Source organism: Hyperoodon ampullatus (assembly GCF_949752795.1).
Source record: "Hyperoodon ampullatus genome assembly, chromosome: 10".
Classification (NCBI taxonomy): Eukaryota; Metazoa; Chordata; class Mammalia; order Artiodactyla; family Ziphiidae; genus Hyperoodon; species Hyperoodon ampullatus.
The window spans coordinates 75,127,255-75,139,951 of record NC_136923.1 but is presented as its reverse complement, the minus strand read 5'-3'; the positions used below and the strand labels follow the sequence as shown (position 1 = coordinate 75,139,951).

The window sequence follows — 12,697 nt, the reverse complement described above, 5'->3', positions numbered from 1 at the left end:
GAATGCAGGGACAGGGAGGGAGGGATAATGATGGGTTTTCTGCTAAATGCAGAGCATCCTTCCAATCATCTCTGCTGGGAGTGGGGGCGGTGGGGAGGCATGTCCTGGCCGGACCCCTCTCATGCTCAGTCCTCCACCATGTCTTCTGCCCACTGGGCAGGCTGCAGTCAGTGATGGGGCCAGGACTGTCTTACTCCAAAAGAAAGCGTTTCAGTGGATACAGCTGCTACCAGGATTCATGGCCTCATTTGGGAGGCTAGCGTGTCCCTCCTCTCCAGGCGGGCCACTCTGGAGGCCTCCCCAGCATCCGGCGGGTGTCTCTGGCTGAGGACAAACAACAGACAGCCCAGCAAAGCCTCTCGCATATCCTGAGAGCCCAGGCGGTGGGCCAGCCGGCGCAGCAGGGGCAGGAAGTGCCGGCGGGCCAAGCGGGCAGCAGGCAGCAGCAGGCGGGCCAGCAGCGTCCGCAGCAGCAGCGGGAGCAGCAGAGTGGGCATGGCCAGTGACTTCCAAGGCGATCTAGACTCTAAGCTTGCCTTTCCTGCTCCCTCCTCACCTGGCAAAGACATGAGGTGGGCAGGATTTAACCCCCGCTTCAGTTTATACCCTCCCGCCCCCAGATCTCAATTCACGGGTCATTTTTGCTTTCCAGATGCCCTTTCTTTGGGAAGCGTGGCTGGGGCAGGAGGACACTCACCATAGCACAGATGGAGACAAACAACCAAGGCAAGAGTAAGTTCGGGGCTGGGACCTACAGCTCGCCATTAGCAGCCTCCAGGGGCTCTTACTGTCCCCTAAACCCTCCCCTCCTCTAGTCACCCCCTCCTGTGCACTCTCAGTCACCTGGCATTCCCCAACCCCTCTCCCTCAATCCAACAGGAGTTCTTCCCCGGGCAATTCTAAGTTTTCTTTTCAGGGACCTTGATCCACCCAAACCTGACACTTCCGACCCTCCCAGTCCCCCACCGCCCACCAATGGGCAGCAGCCCAGCTCTCACCAGTAGGGACTGCCGCTTAGCATCAGTGTCCAGCTGAATTTGCCTGCAGGGGCTACAGCCTCACTGGACACTACCCAGGGCGGCCCCACCCAGCTCAGCCCCACCCAGGACAGCTTGCCTGGGTTGGGAGAGCAAGGAGGAGACAGCTGTGTTCTGGCACCTGGTATGTGGAGGGGAGGGGGCAGCTGGGCTGGAAGAAGTGATGCAGGAATTCCTCCTGCTGGGTGCAGACCTCAGAGTCTGCACTGCAACTTTCTAATGGTGTGATCTGAGGCACGTTGATTCTTCTGGGTTCCAGTCCCCTCGTCTGTTACCTCAGTAATTGGGAGGAGTAACTGGAATGGGACAATGTATGAGACCCACTGACCCAAACCTCAGAAGCAGTAAGGTTGCAACCCACACACCGGGCATGCTCAGAGTGGCCGAGATGGAGAATGGACCAGGGCAGGCATTGTGGGTCCTCTCCTGGGACAGAGGCGTGAGGTCACAGTCCATATCATAACTGGACACAGCTGGGCAGCACTCCCACTCAGGGACGGGAAGAGAGATAGCCACGTCAGGACCCTCTTCACCCACGTTTTCCCCCAAAGGTTAAATGGAGTTCCATGAGATAGTGAGGTAGAGATGGTCCAGGTTTGTTTTATTTTGTTTTTAAATACCTCATTCTGACATGTACACACTGCTATATTTAAAATAGATAACCAGGGACTCCCCTGGCGGTCCAGTGGTTAAGACCCTGCATTTCCAATACAGGGGGCACAGGTTCGATCCCTGGTCGGGGAAACAAAGATCCCACATGCCGCACAGTACATCAATCAATCAATCAATCAATCAATCAATATTTTAAAATAAAACAAAGTAAAATAGATAACCAGCAAGGACCTAATGTATAGCACAGGGAACTCTGCTCAATATTCTGTAATAACCTAAATGGGAAAAGAATTTGAAAGAGTGGATACATGTATACGTATAACTGAATCACTTTGCTGTACACCTGAAACTAACACAATATTGTTTATCAACTATACTCCAATATAATATAAAAATTTTAAAAATAAATAAATTTTTTAAAATACCTCTTTTTTTTTTTTTTTTTTTTGGCCGCCCAGCATGTGGGATCCAAGTTCCCTAACCAGGGATCAAACCCGCACCCCCTGCATTGGAAGCGCAGAGTCTTAACCACCCCTCATTCTTCTACTTCATAAAATGGTTACAATTTCTGCCTTGATGGACTCACATGAGATAATGGCCATGAAAGGGTTTTGTAAGAATAAGGACCTGGGAATATGATCGTTTATCATCATCCCACCACCATCCCCCATTAGCATCATGACCATCTCCAAAACCATCAATGACCTTGAAGAAAGAAAACTTCCAATTTTGTCGAAAAGGTCTGTCCCCCTTCTTCCTGGAGGAAGCTGGGCCGGGAGAGGAGCCAAAGTACAGATGTGTAGGTATGATCTTCCTTTCCCTCCTGTCCCTTCCTGAGGAGCTGTGATGGTCAGTGTCATCCCTGGGCTGTGGGTGGAATGTGTATTAAGTACGTATGTGCGTCAAGCCTGTGAGTTCATGATCTCACTCAATTCTCACCATCGCTCTGCAGGGGAATGATTATTATGACCTTTCTACAGATAAGGAAACTGAGGTTTAGAGGGGTTAAGCAACTTAACCAGAATTACAGCAGATAAATGGCCGAGTCTCCCCCTCAGACCTGCCCCTCCCTCAGGCTTTCCCCTTATCTGTAAGTGGCAACTGCCTCTTTCTAGTTACTTCTGGCCAAAATCCTAGAATTTATCCTTGACCTCTCTCTTTTTATCACAGTTCACTACCCACATTCATAAATCCTGGTGGCTCTGCTTTCAAAGTATTCAGAATCTCCCCACTTCTCACCAATGCTGCCCTGACTACCCTTGTCTGAGCATTTGTCATCTTTCACCTGAATTATTGTAGTAGCCTCCTAACTGGTGTTCCTGTTTCTCTTTTCCACACAGTGACCAGAATGATCTTTCTAAAACATGAGTCAGATCCTGTCCTTTTGGCTCCCTTTTCATTCAGAGTTAACGCCAAAGGCTTTAATTGTGACCTGTAAGGCCCTCGGTGTCTGACCTCCCCCTGGCTTCCTGATTCAACTTCTAGTCCTTTCCTCTCTCACTCTGCCTGCCCCACTGGCCTCCTGCTGCTCTTAACTGTGCCAGACATGTTTCTGCCTCAGGGCCTTTGCACGTACTATTGCTCCTGCCTACAAAGCTCTTTCTCCAGCTATCCACATGGCTCCACCTCTCACCTCCTTTAAGTCTTTGCCCAGATGTTACCCATCCATCCTATTTAACAGTACATTCCCTCCACCCCATCTCCTGCTGCCTTCTCTCCATCCCCTCCTCTGCTTTATTTATCTCCTCAGCAAATCCTTCTGACAGGCTATGTATCTTCCTTCCTTACCTTGCTGATTATCTGCCTCCCTCACTAGAATGTAAACTCCATGAGAGTAGGGACTTATGTCTATTTCGTCTGCTGCTGTGTCCCTAGTGCTCGGCAATAAACGTTTCTTGTCAGAATAAATAAATAAATAAAGGTTCTGTGATGGGATCCAAACCCAGGCCTGCTTGTCCTAGAGCCTGTGCTACTGAGCCCCAGAACTCCGTGGATCCACACACGTTCCTAGGATGTGTGTGAGTCCTGCGGGCCACAGTCAGCTGGAGAGAGGCATTTGGAGAGGAGGAACTGACCATGCTGAGCCTAAGGGAGGGCAAGTCAGGTTCCCTCTGGGAACCTTCGAAGTATGTAATCTCGAGAGAACTAAGAGAACTGAGAGAACCGTGGAGGCCCACCCAAGTGCTGACCCAGATCTGCAATGCTGTGACCTTGGGTAAGTTGCACCCCATACCTCCCAGGTCAGTTTCCATTGCTGTGAGGTCTTCCAGCTGTGAGATCCTTGGACCCTGGGTCTGGGGCCAGACTTCTGTCCCATCCCTGCTCCCTGAGACAGTAGGGGGCTCCAGGGGCCTGGGACAGTAAGGCAGGTAAAGGAAACAGGATGTCGTCTCTGGTAACAATAGGAAACCCCAGAGGGAGTTGGGAAGGGGGGTGGGGGAGGGGCAGCGGCTGTGTCCAGGGCCTGGATCTGGTTTTAGTTTATTCTCTACCCCTCGTCCCCCCCTGGGATTAACTCACTTCTTCATCTTCTTCCCACCTTCACCTGGGATTAATCCCATCCCCCGGCCTGCCCCAAGGCAGAAAAGGATTTCCTCAAGCCTTTCCTGGAAAGATAACCATCCCTTCCGCAAACAAAGCGACCAAAGAGCAGTTCCTTCTAGTTCCTGATTTAGCCTTGTGTAATGGATCTTTCACGCATGGTTCTGACCCCTGCCTCCAACACTCTGCTGGCCAGGGAGGAAACTGGTCAAAACTCCTGTTCCTCAAAGGCAATTAAAAAAAAAAAATGTGTTTGGGTGCCAACTTGTGAAGTTGAGGCCTGTGGGCTGAGCAGTAAGTGACCCCTGAGGTCCTCCTTCGTGGTCCTCTCCCCAGATCCTCAGGGCCACACAGAGGTGTCCTGGGGACCGCCCCCCCTCCATACATAGACATCATTTAATTGGGCCATTCATGTCAACAACAAGTGTGTACCTGGTGACGAGGACACAGGACTCACACACTAGCAGTCAGCAGCGTGACAGACAAACAGATGGGAAAACTGAGGAGGCGGTGGTGAGAGCTGTTAATAGAGCTAATGGGTTCTCGTGAGACCTGAGAGCACTGGGCCTTCCACTCCTCCCACCCCTTTCTGCTGTCTCCATCCAGGGGTTCAAACCATTGTACCGCACAGCCACTCACTCTGCTTGGACCCAAACAGGGAGGTGAAGAGTACTTCTGATGGTCACTCCAATCTGGATTCACATGCCAGCTCTGGGACCCTCTCCGGGCCACTCTGGATGCCAGAGCAGACTGCACGCTGTGCAACTGGGGGCAGGAGTGACACCCCTGGAGTTGTGCTGTGCAGCGGGCCTCCTCCCTAAAATGTGAATCATCATAGAACCCGCCTCTGACAGGATCTAGAGTTGGGAGATTACCAAGTCCAGAGCTTGGCTTCTAGAAGGTGTTCAATAAACAACAGTTTCCTTCCTGATTGGGAGTTTGGGATTAGCAGATGCAAACTATTATATATAGGATGGATAAACAACAAGGTCCTACTGTATAGCACAGGGAACTATATTCAATATCCTGTGATAAACCATAATGGAAAAGAATATGAAAAAGAATATATATATATGTACTGTATAACTGAATCGCTTTGCTGTACAGCAGAAAATTAACACAATGTAAATCAACTATATTTCCATAAATTTTTTTTTTGGCCACACTAAGATGTGGGATCTTAGTGCCCCAACCAGGGATCGAACTCACGTCCCCTGCATTGGAAGTGTGGGGTATTAACCACTGGACTGCCAGGGAAATTCCAAATATTTTTTTTTAATTTACAAAAAACAAGTTTCCTTCCTTCCATATTTTTGGGTCGTCCCTCCCAGCACATCGTATGTCTGAGGCCAGCCCTACTGGCTGCTCCTTGAAGACCTGCTATGAGGCAGCCAGACACTCACGAACAGCTACTGAGAGCAGGTGCTGGGGCTCAGTTAACGCCTGAAGAAGCAATGGAGGTCTGTGTTCTGGCTCTGCCATGTTCCAGTGCCCTGTCATCACCCCTGGGGGATCAGCACTGGCCTGCAGCCCTTCCCTGTTGTGGGAGGTTGAGGGCAGTGCTGACCCCCAAACAAAGATTCTGAGAAGAGGCCAGGGAGGCCTCATCCAGGGCAGGCAGTGCTGAGGGGAGCGGGTGCCGAGGAGCAGGTGTGGAGGCCAGCCAGGTATAGAACGTGTCAGTGGGGAAGGGCAGAGTTCCAGCCCTGTCCCCTATCACAGCACCTCTCTGCCTGGGACTGTAGTCATTAATCTACCTGAGTGGGGCAATTTTAGGATTTAAGGCCTGGACATGGTGACAACTAAGAGAAAACTGTGGGAACGGCAGGTCCTCTGAGGTTAGAGAGGGTCGGTCCCTTCCCATGACCACCATTCCCCTGCCCACCAGTTCCAGGCAACGACAGACCCATGAACAGGCAATTGGGCCACAAGACACACACTAGACAGGCTCATAAGACACAAAGAAAAGGGGTCAGGGAGTTGGATGTTGCCTGAAAGAGTAACTAGAGCTGACAGGTGGTGCCCTTCCTTACCCATAAGAACAGTTGCTCTGGCCGGGGAGAGGGAAGCCCAGAGAGGGGCCCGTACAGAATGCAGCTCATTGTCCCCACGGAAACAACTGTGCCTTGCCCCAGACTCAGCTGACAGGCCCTGAGGTGGGAGGTGGGAGCCGTGTCCACTCTGCAAGCCCTCACAGGACTAGTCAGCTGTTGGAGCAGGACAGCTGTCCCCTGGATAGTGGGAGGGGAGGGCGTGGACCAAGGGGCAGGAGTAGGGGGTAAGGACAGACGCGCCTGGCATAGTTGATGTGGGCACGGTGTAGGGGGAGAGCAGTAAACCCCCCAGGCCCCAGGAACAAATCTAACAAAGACTGAGCAAGACCCTCATGGAGAAAACAGATACAAATTCTTACATAGGGACCAAAAAAGAAGACCTCGTACATGGACGTGCCAAGGTAATGGTTGGGACGGTATTGGGTTAAAAAGATGTTGGTTCTCCCCCAGATGAATCTGGAAATTCAACACGATTCCAACTAACCCAACAGTGTTGGGTTTTTCCTTTCTGGAATTGGGTAAGCTGATCATAAAATTTATATGGGAAGAAAAAGGGCCAAGAAGAGCCACGTGATCTGAAGAAGAAAAAGAAGAAGGGATACCAATTTGGCCTGAGAGGTACTACTGTGGCCAATCTGGTAATATGGGAATTAAACCTGTGGCAAAATGTAAGAATAGACACAGTGACTAAGGAACAGAATAGAGAGCATAGAAACAGACCTAAGGATATATGGTGCAGAGGAGAAATTTCTGGTCAGAGGGGAAATTTCTGGTCAGAGGGGAAGGGACATACAGGATCAGAAATAGAACTGGGACAGTTGGCCATCTATGAGGGAAAGATAATATTTGATCCTCTGGCACACCAACTACAAAAATAAAGGCCAGTGGCATTAGAGACCTGAATGTGGAAAGTAAAACTATGAAATATAGGACATGATCTTTAGGAATTTGGGATGATAGAGAATTATTTGTTCTATAGATTTTTACAAATCTTTTTGTTAGGGTAATTTTCAAAATTACACAAAAATAGAGATAACAGTATAATGAACCCCCATGTATCAATCACCCAGCTTCAGTAATAATTAAAAACTTTTAAATAACAAAAGACACCACAGAGTGAAAGACAGTCCCCCACAGACTGGGAGAAGAGATTTGCAATCCACATAACTGAAAAAGATTTAGTATCAATCATAAATAAAGTACTTTTATAATCAGTAAGAAAAGGACACACACACACACACACACACACACACACACCCCACAGAAAAGTGAACAGAAGATATGGGCTGGTCATTTCCTGAAGAGGAAACATGAGTGGTCCATAAATGTGAAAAGCTACTTATCCACATTAGCTCATGGGGAAGTGCAAATTATATCCAGAAAGAGCTCTCATTTCACACCCCTCAGAAGCAGAAATTCATGGAGTATTGGACACAATTGTTTTAGAGGGCAATTTGGCAATATCTGGTAAAGCTGGAAACACATATTTCCTTTGGAACTCGGCAATTCTACTTCTAGGTGTGACTCTAGTGGAATTCTCACAGATGTGCACAGGGAGACATGTATGAGGATGTCCTTTCATGGTTTTTGTAATAACAACAACAAAAACTGGAAACTTCAATGTCTACCTACAGGAGAACAGAAATGCAAATGTAATCAAAGTGGAATACTATACAGCAGATAAAAATGAATGCACTAACTCATGTATCAACAGGGATAAGTTTCAAAAATGTGATGTTAAGGTAAAACGCAGTGGCAAAAGAATATAGGTCAAATCATACCAGGTATGTAAAAATGCAGGACACATGAGCAATAGGATGTATTCTTGTGGGTACATACCTACATATGCCCATGTAGTAAAAGTAAAAACATAGATGGGAGAGACAGGACTCCAGAGGAATAGCTCCCTCTAAGGGAGAAGGGACAGGAAATGATGGTTCATAGGTGTGGGGAGGGGATTATAGCAGTGTCTCTAATGTATTATCCCTTTTAAAAAAAATTGAAGAAAACTAGGGACTTCTGTGGTGGTCCAGTGGTTGAGACTCTTCGCTTCCACTGCAGGGGGCATGGGTTCGATCCCAGGTCAGGAAACTAAGATCCTGCATGCTGCACAGTGCGGCCAATAACTAAATAAACAAACAAAAATTTAAAAATGAAGAAAACTAAAGGAAATATGGAAAAATATTAACACTGTCTAATCTTGGTGGTGAGTACATGGATGTATTCTGTTACGCTACAGAATTGCTGTCCTCTGCATCTTTTTTTATTCTCCATATCTATCATTTAATAATGGAACATACATTGGTCCCCTTCACCTCTACCCTTTTTCTCTGGACCTCTCTAAGTCTCTTCCATCTTTTGCCCTCTCTTTCCCTCCCAACCTCCCACAAGTTTCTGGCCCCCCAGAAGTAAAGGCTGTGCGTCCTGGCAGTTAGGGGGCATGGTGCCAGGAGGCAGGCCTCTTGCTTCTAGCTGTCCCCTGGGGGCGGGCATTCTCTTTTCTGTCCTCAGTCTCTCCTTGGATATCCAGCGCTGGGCTCTTTCTGCCCCCTCTCCTTTCTCTGGCCCCCATAGTGCTTTGTGTCAAGGATGAGGCTGGCATCAGGGGAGGGGGAACAGGACAGGCAAAGGAGGAGGGCCAGGGAAACTACGTACATGGACGTGACCTTGCTATGCACCCCCCCAAGGCAATCCAGGGGAGCTGAGCCTGTCCCCTGAGCCACAGACACAGAAGGATCCACCAAAACTCTCTCTTCTCCTGTACCCAGGGTGGCCTCTTCCCTCCCCTTCTTCATCCCCATCTCTCTCTTGGTGAGGAGATTCTGAAAACAAGGGAAGGGAATGGAAACCTCATCCTCAGAATGCTTGGAGGGCCTGGAATGGTGGGATTGGGGATATGTATCTGTCAGTACCACTGAAGGTAAGTCCATGTCAAGAATGACAAAACAGATGCCTTTAAACTTCTCTGTGTTTAATTCAGCTGATGAGTATTTATTCTATTTGAATCTGATAATACAAATGTCAAAGAACAAAAAATATGGGCATGATTCCTTTTTTTTGGCCGCACCGTGGAACACGTGGGAGTTCCCCGACCAGGGATCTAACCCACGTCTCTTGCAGTGGAAGTACGGAGTCTTAACCACTGGACTGCCAGGGAAGCCCCTAGGTATGGTGCTTTTTAAAGAGCTACATTTTGAACATGTCTCCATCCTTGGGAGATAAGTGGTTATCTACACAAAAATCTACCTACGGATTTACCGTTGGAGTTAGAATCATGCTGGGAGAATGTGGTTGTATGATTGGGTCACAAAACCCAATTAATTAATTAATTGAATAGGGCAGCTGTCAGACCAAATGATACTATTATTTAATAGACAGACAATATAGGGTGGTGGTTAAGCAAGTAGAGCTATGTGGTCTGGATTCAAATCCCAGCTCCTCTGCTGCCAGTGTGGAATCCTAGGCAAATAAGTCATTAACTGCTCTGTGCCTCAGTATACTTTTCTATGAAAGGGGAGCTGATTTGTTTGGATGAAAGGCATTAATAGTTAGATGTTAGAACAGTGCCTGGTATAGAAAATATGCTGAATGAATGGTAGCACTCTTTTTTATGATGTACCCACACCTTGTATTCATTCATCACATTGCCATTTACAAAGTATGTCACTCACTTGGTCCTCACAGTTTTCCCGGGTGTTCTCTTCTCTAGACAGATGAATAAACTGAGGTTCAGAGATGGCCTCGGTGACAATCAGAAAAGGGTGATAGAAAGACTGTCAGTCGAGATGGAGGAGTTGGCACATCAGACCTAAGAGGATGCCAATTCCAGCTGGGCCACGTTGGCCCTCCAGGAGGCATCCTGGATGGAGAGCTTTGAAGGTTCAATGTGGGAGCGGTCACATTAGCTGGGAGAGCCATTCCTTTCCTTGGTCAACAAACTTATTTAATGTTTGTACGTGCAGGCATTCGAAATGCGTCAATAAAAATGACAGTCCTGCCCCCATTGTATGGTCAGTAGGGTGACAGAGGAATAAACAGGAAATGGCAATACAGAGAGATAAATGGTTTGCCAGGGGAAGTGACTGGCACCTTGGGAGTCCGGGGCACCCGGCCAGCAAGGGGCCTGGGTGTGTGTGTGCAGCTTCTCAGAGGAGGCCTCCTGGAACACAGAGCCAGGGAAGGGGGAGGACTGCAGGGGGAGACTCAGGAGGGAAGGGAAGGCGGGGCTGCGCTGGGGCAGGGGATGGGCAGAATGTGACGAACAGGTCGTGGGGGGACCTGCTGCAGGAAGGGGACAGCGAGGAAGAGCATGAGTAAAGACAGGAGACCAAACAGAGCAGGGCGAATTCGGGAAATGTTTGGTGCACGCAAGACAAGACGTGTCCGGAAACAATGCTTGGGAGAGTCTTGGACGTTCCTCTTGGCTGGTTTCACCAGCAGAAGGAGGGAAACTAGCATCTTTTGGGGTGATGGGTTGATGATCCGTGGTTTCCACCAAGGTGGTTCTGAAGACCCGATGAGACCAGGAATTTGACTTCTCTGGCAGGAGTGAGGGCAGTGGTTAAGCTTGGAGGGGGTGGGGATGGGGCAGGAGAAACGTGGCCAGGGGTCCAGGAGAGAGAGTGAGGCTGCTGTGGGGATGGGCAGGAGGGAGAAGTTCCCCCCACGTCAGCTCCTCGAGCTTACCTCCTTGTGGAGACAGAATAGGGACAAGGAGATATCCAAGAGGGAGGCAAGTGCAGTTATACACTCCCAAAGGAACTGGGTAAATGTAAGAAATTTATTTTGTAAATAAATAAACATATACGCAATTAAAAACATGCATAGGCATTGATAAACAGGAAGTGGTTATCCTAAGAGGTGGAATATAAGGTGAGTTTTGCTTTTCTTCTGTGTGCTTTTCTGGGTTTTCTACGTGCTACTGGGAATGTGTGACCCCTAAAGTCGATAAAGGACAGAATAAATGTTATTTACACACAAGAGGAGTCTTCAGTATAGACTCAGATGTCACCAAGAGGTCAGATGTCACCTGGAAGAGTGAGGAACTAAAGGGGCTTTGGGATGTGGCTGTGAGAGGAGGCAGGTGGCCTGGAGAGGGAGGTTCTGCTGGGGCGAAGGGCAGAGTCTATGGGCAAGCGTTAAAAACCTAGTGGAAACACAGACGACAAAGGAAAATATTTGCAGCCCCTATGCAGAGAAAGGTCAAATCTTCCTAAAATATAAATAGCCCCTAGAATTTTATAAGGAAAAAACACAGAAGCCCAGTATAAAAATGAGCAAAGAATATGAAGCGCTCACAGAAAATGAAATGAAAGGAAAACATGAATATTTGCTCAGCTTCAAATGCAAAAAAAGAAATGCAAATTACAAGGACAGTCAGAAACCATTTTTCTTCTATCACATTATAAATATGCAAAAGTTTGACCACACACTGCCTTGATGGGGAAATAGACACTCTTATCTTGCTAGTGGGAGCGTAAATTGGGATTACCTTTATGGAGGGGAATTTAGTATATATCCGAATTACTGATGTATATACTCCTTAGCTCAATATCCCACTTTTAGAAATTTATCCTGTAGAAATATTTCCACTATATGAGATGACATATGTGCAGTGTTATTCACTGTAGCATTGCTTATAGTAGTGAAAGATTGGAAACAACTCAATAAAGAGCTGATAAATAAATGTCGAGACTTCGCTGCAGTGGAATACTCTGCAGCTATAACAAATCATAAGGAAGCTCTCTGTATACTAATAGAAAAATATCTCCAAGGTATGTATATCACCTTTCTCCCCTCTAGTAACCACCTGTTTGTTCTCTGTATCTATAAATCTGTTTCTGTTTTGTTATGTTTGTTCATTTGTTTTATTTTTTAGATTCCACGTATAAGTGAACTCATGCAGTATTTGTCTTTCTCTGTGTGACTTGTTGCACTTAGCATAATACCCTCTAAGTTCATCCATGTTGTTGCAAATGGCCAGATTTCATTCTTTTTTTGTGACTGAGTAATATTCCACTGTGTGTGTGTGTGTGTGTGTATACACACACACACATATATATATACACACATATATATATATATCACATCTTCTTTATCCATTCATTTATTGATCGGCACTTGGGTTGCTTTTAATTACTTTTTTAAATAAACTATTTATTTTCAAATAGTTTTAAATTTACAGAAAATTGTGAAGATAGTCCAGAGAATTTCTGTATACCCACACCCAATTTCCCCTGTAATTAATATCATATCTTAGTACAGTATATTTGTTACAATTAAGGAACCAATATGGATACAATAATATTACCTAAAACCCACACTTATTCAGATTTCCTTAGTTTTTACCTAATGTCCCTTTTTCTGTTCCAGGATCCCATCCAGAACACCACATTACACTTAGCTGTCTTACCTCCTTAGGCTCCTCTTGGCTGTGACAGTTTCTCAGACTTT

At 47.1% G+C, this 12,697-nt stretch overlaps 1 protein-coding gene across 1 annotated transcript; it reads right to left on the bottom strand.

The window, feature by feature from the left end:
• Positions 1–236: 236 nt before the first annotated feature.
• Positions 237–497, bottom strand: MYMX (myomixer, myoblast fusion factor; the record flags this gene model as incomplete). Its single annotated transcript, XM_079712649.1, has 1 exon — positions 237–497. One exon carries the CDS (start codon positions 495–497, stop codon positions 237–239), a length of 261 nt encoding a protein of 86 aa, XP_079568775.1.
• Positions 498–12,697: the final 12,200 nt, after the last annotated feature.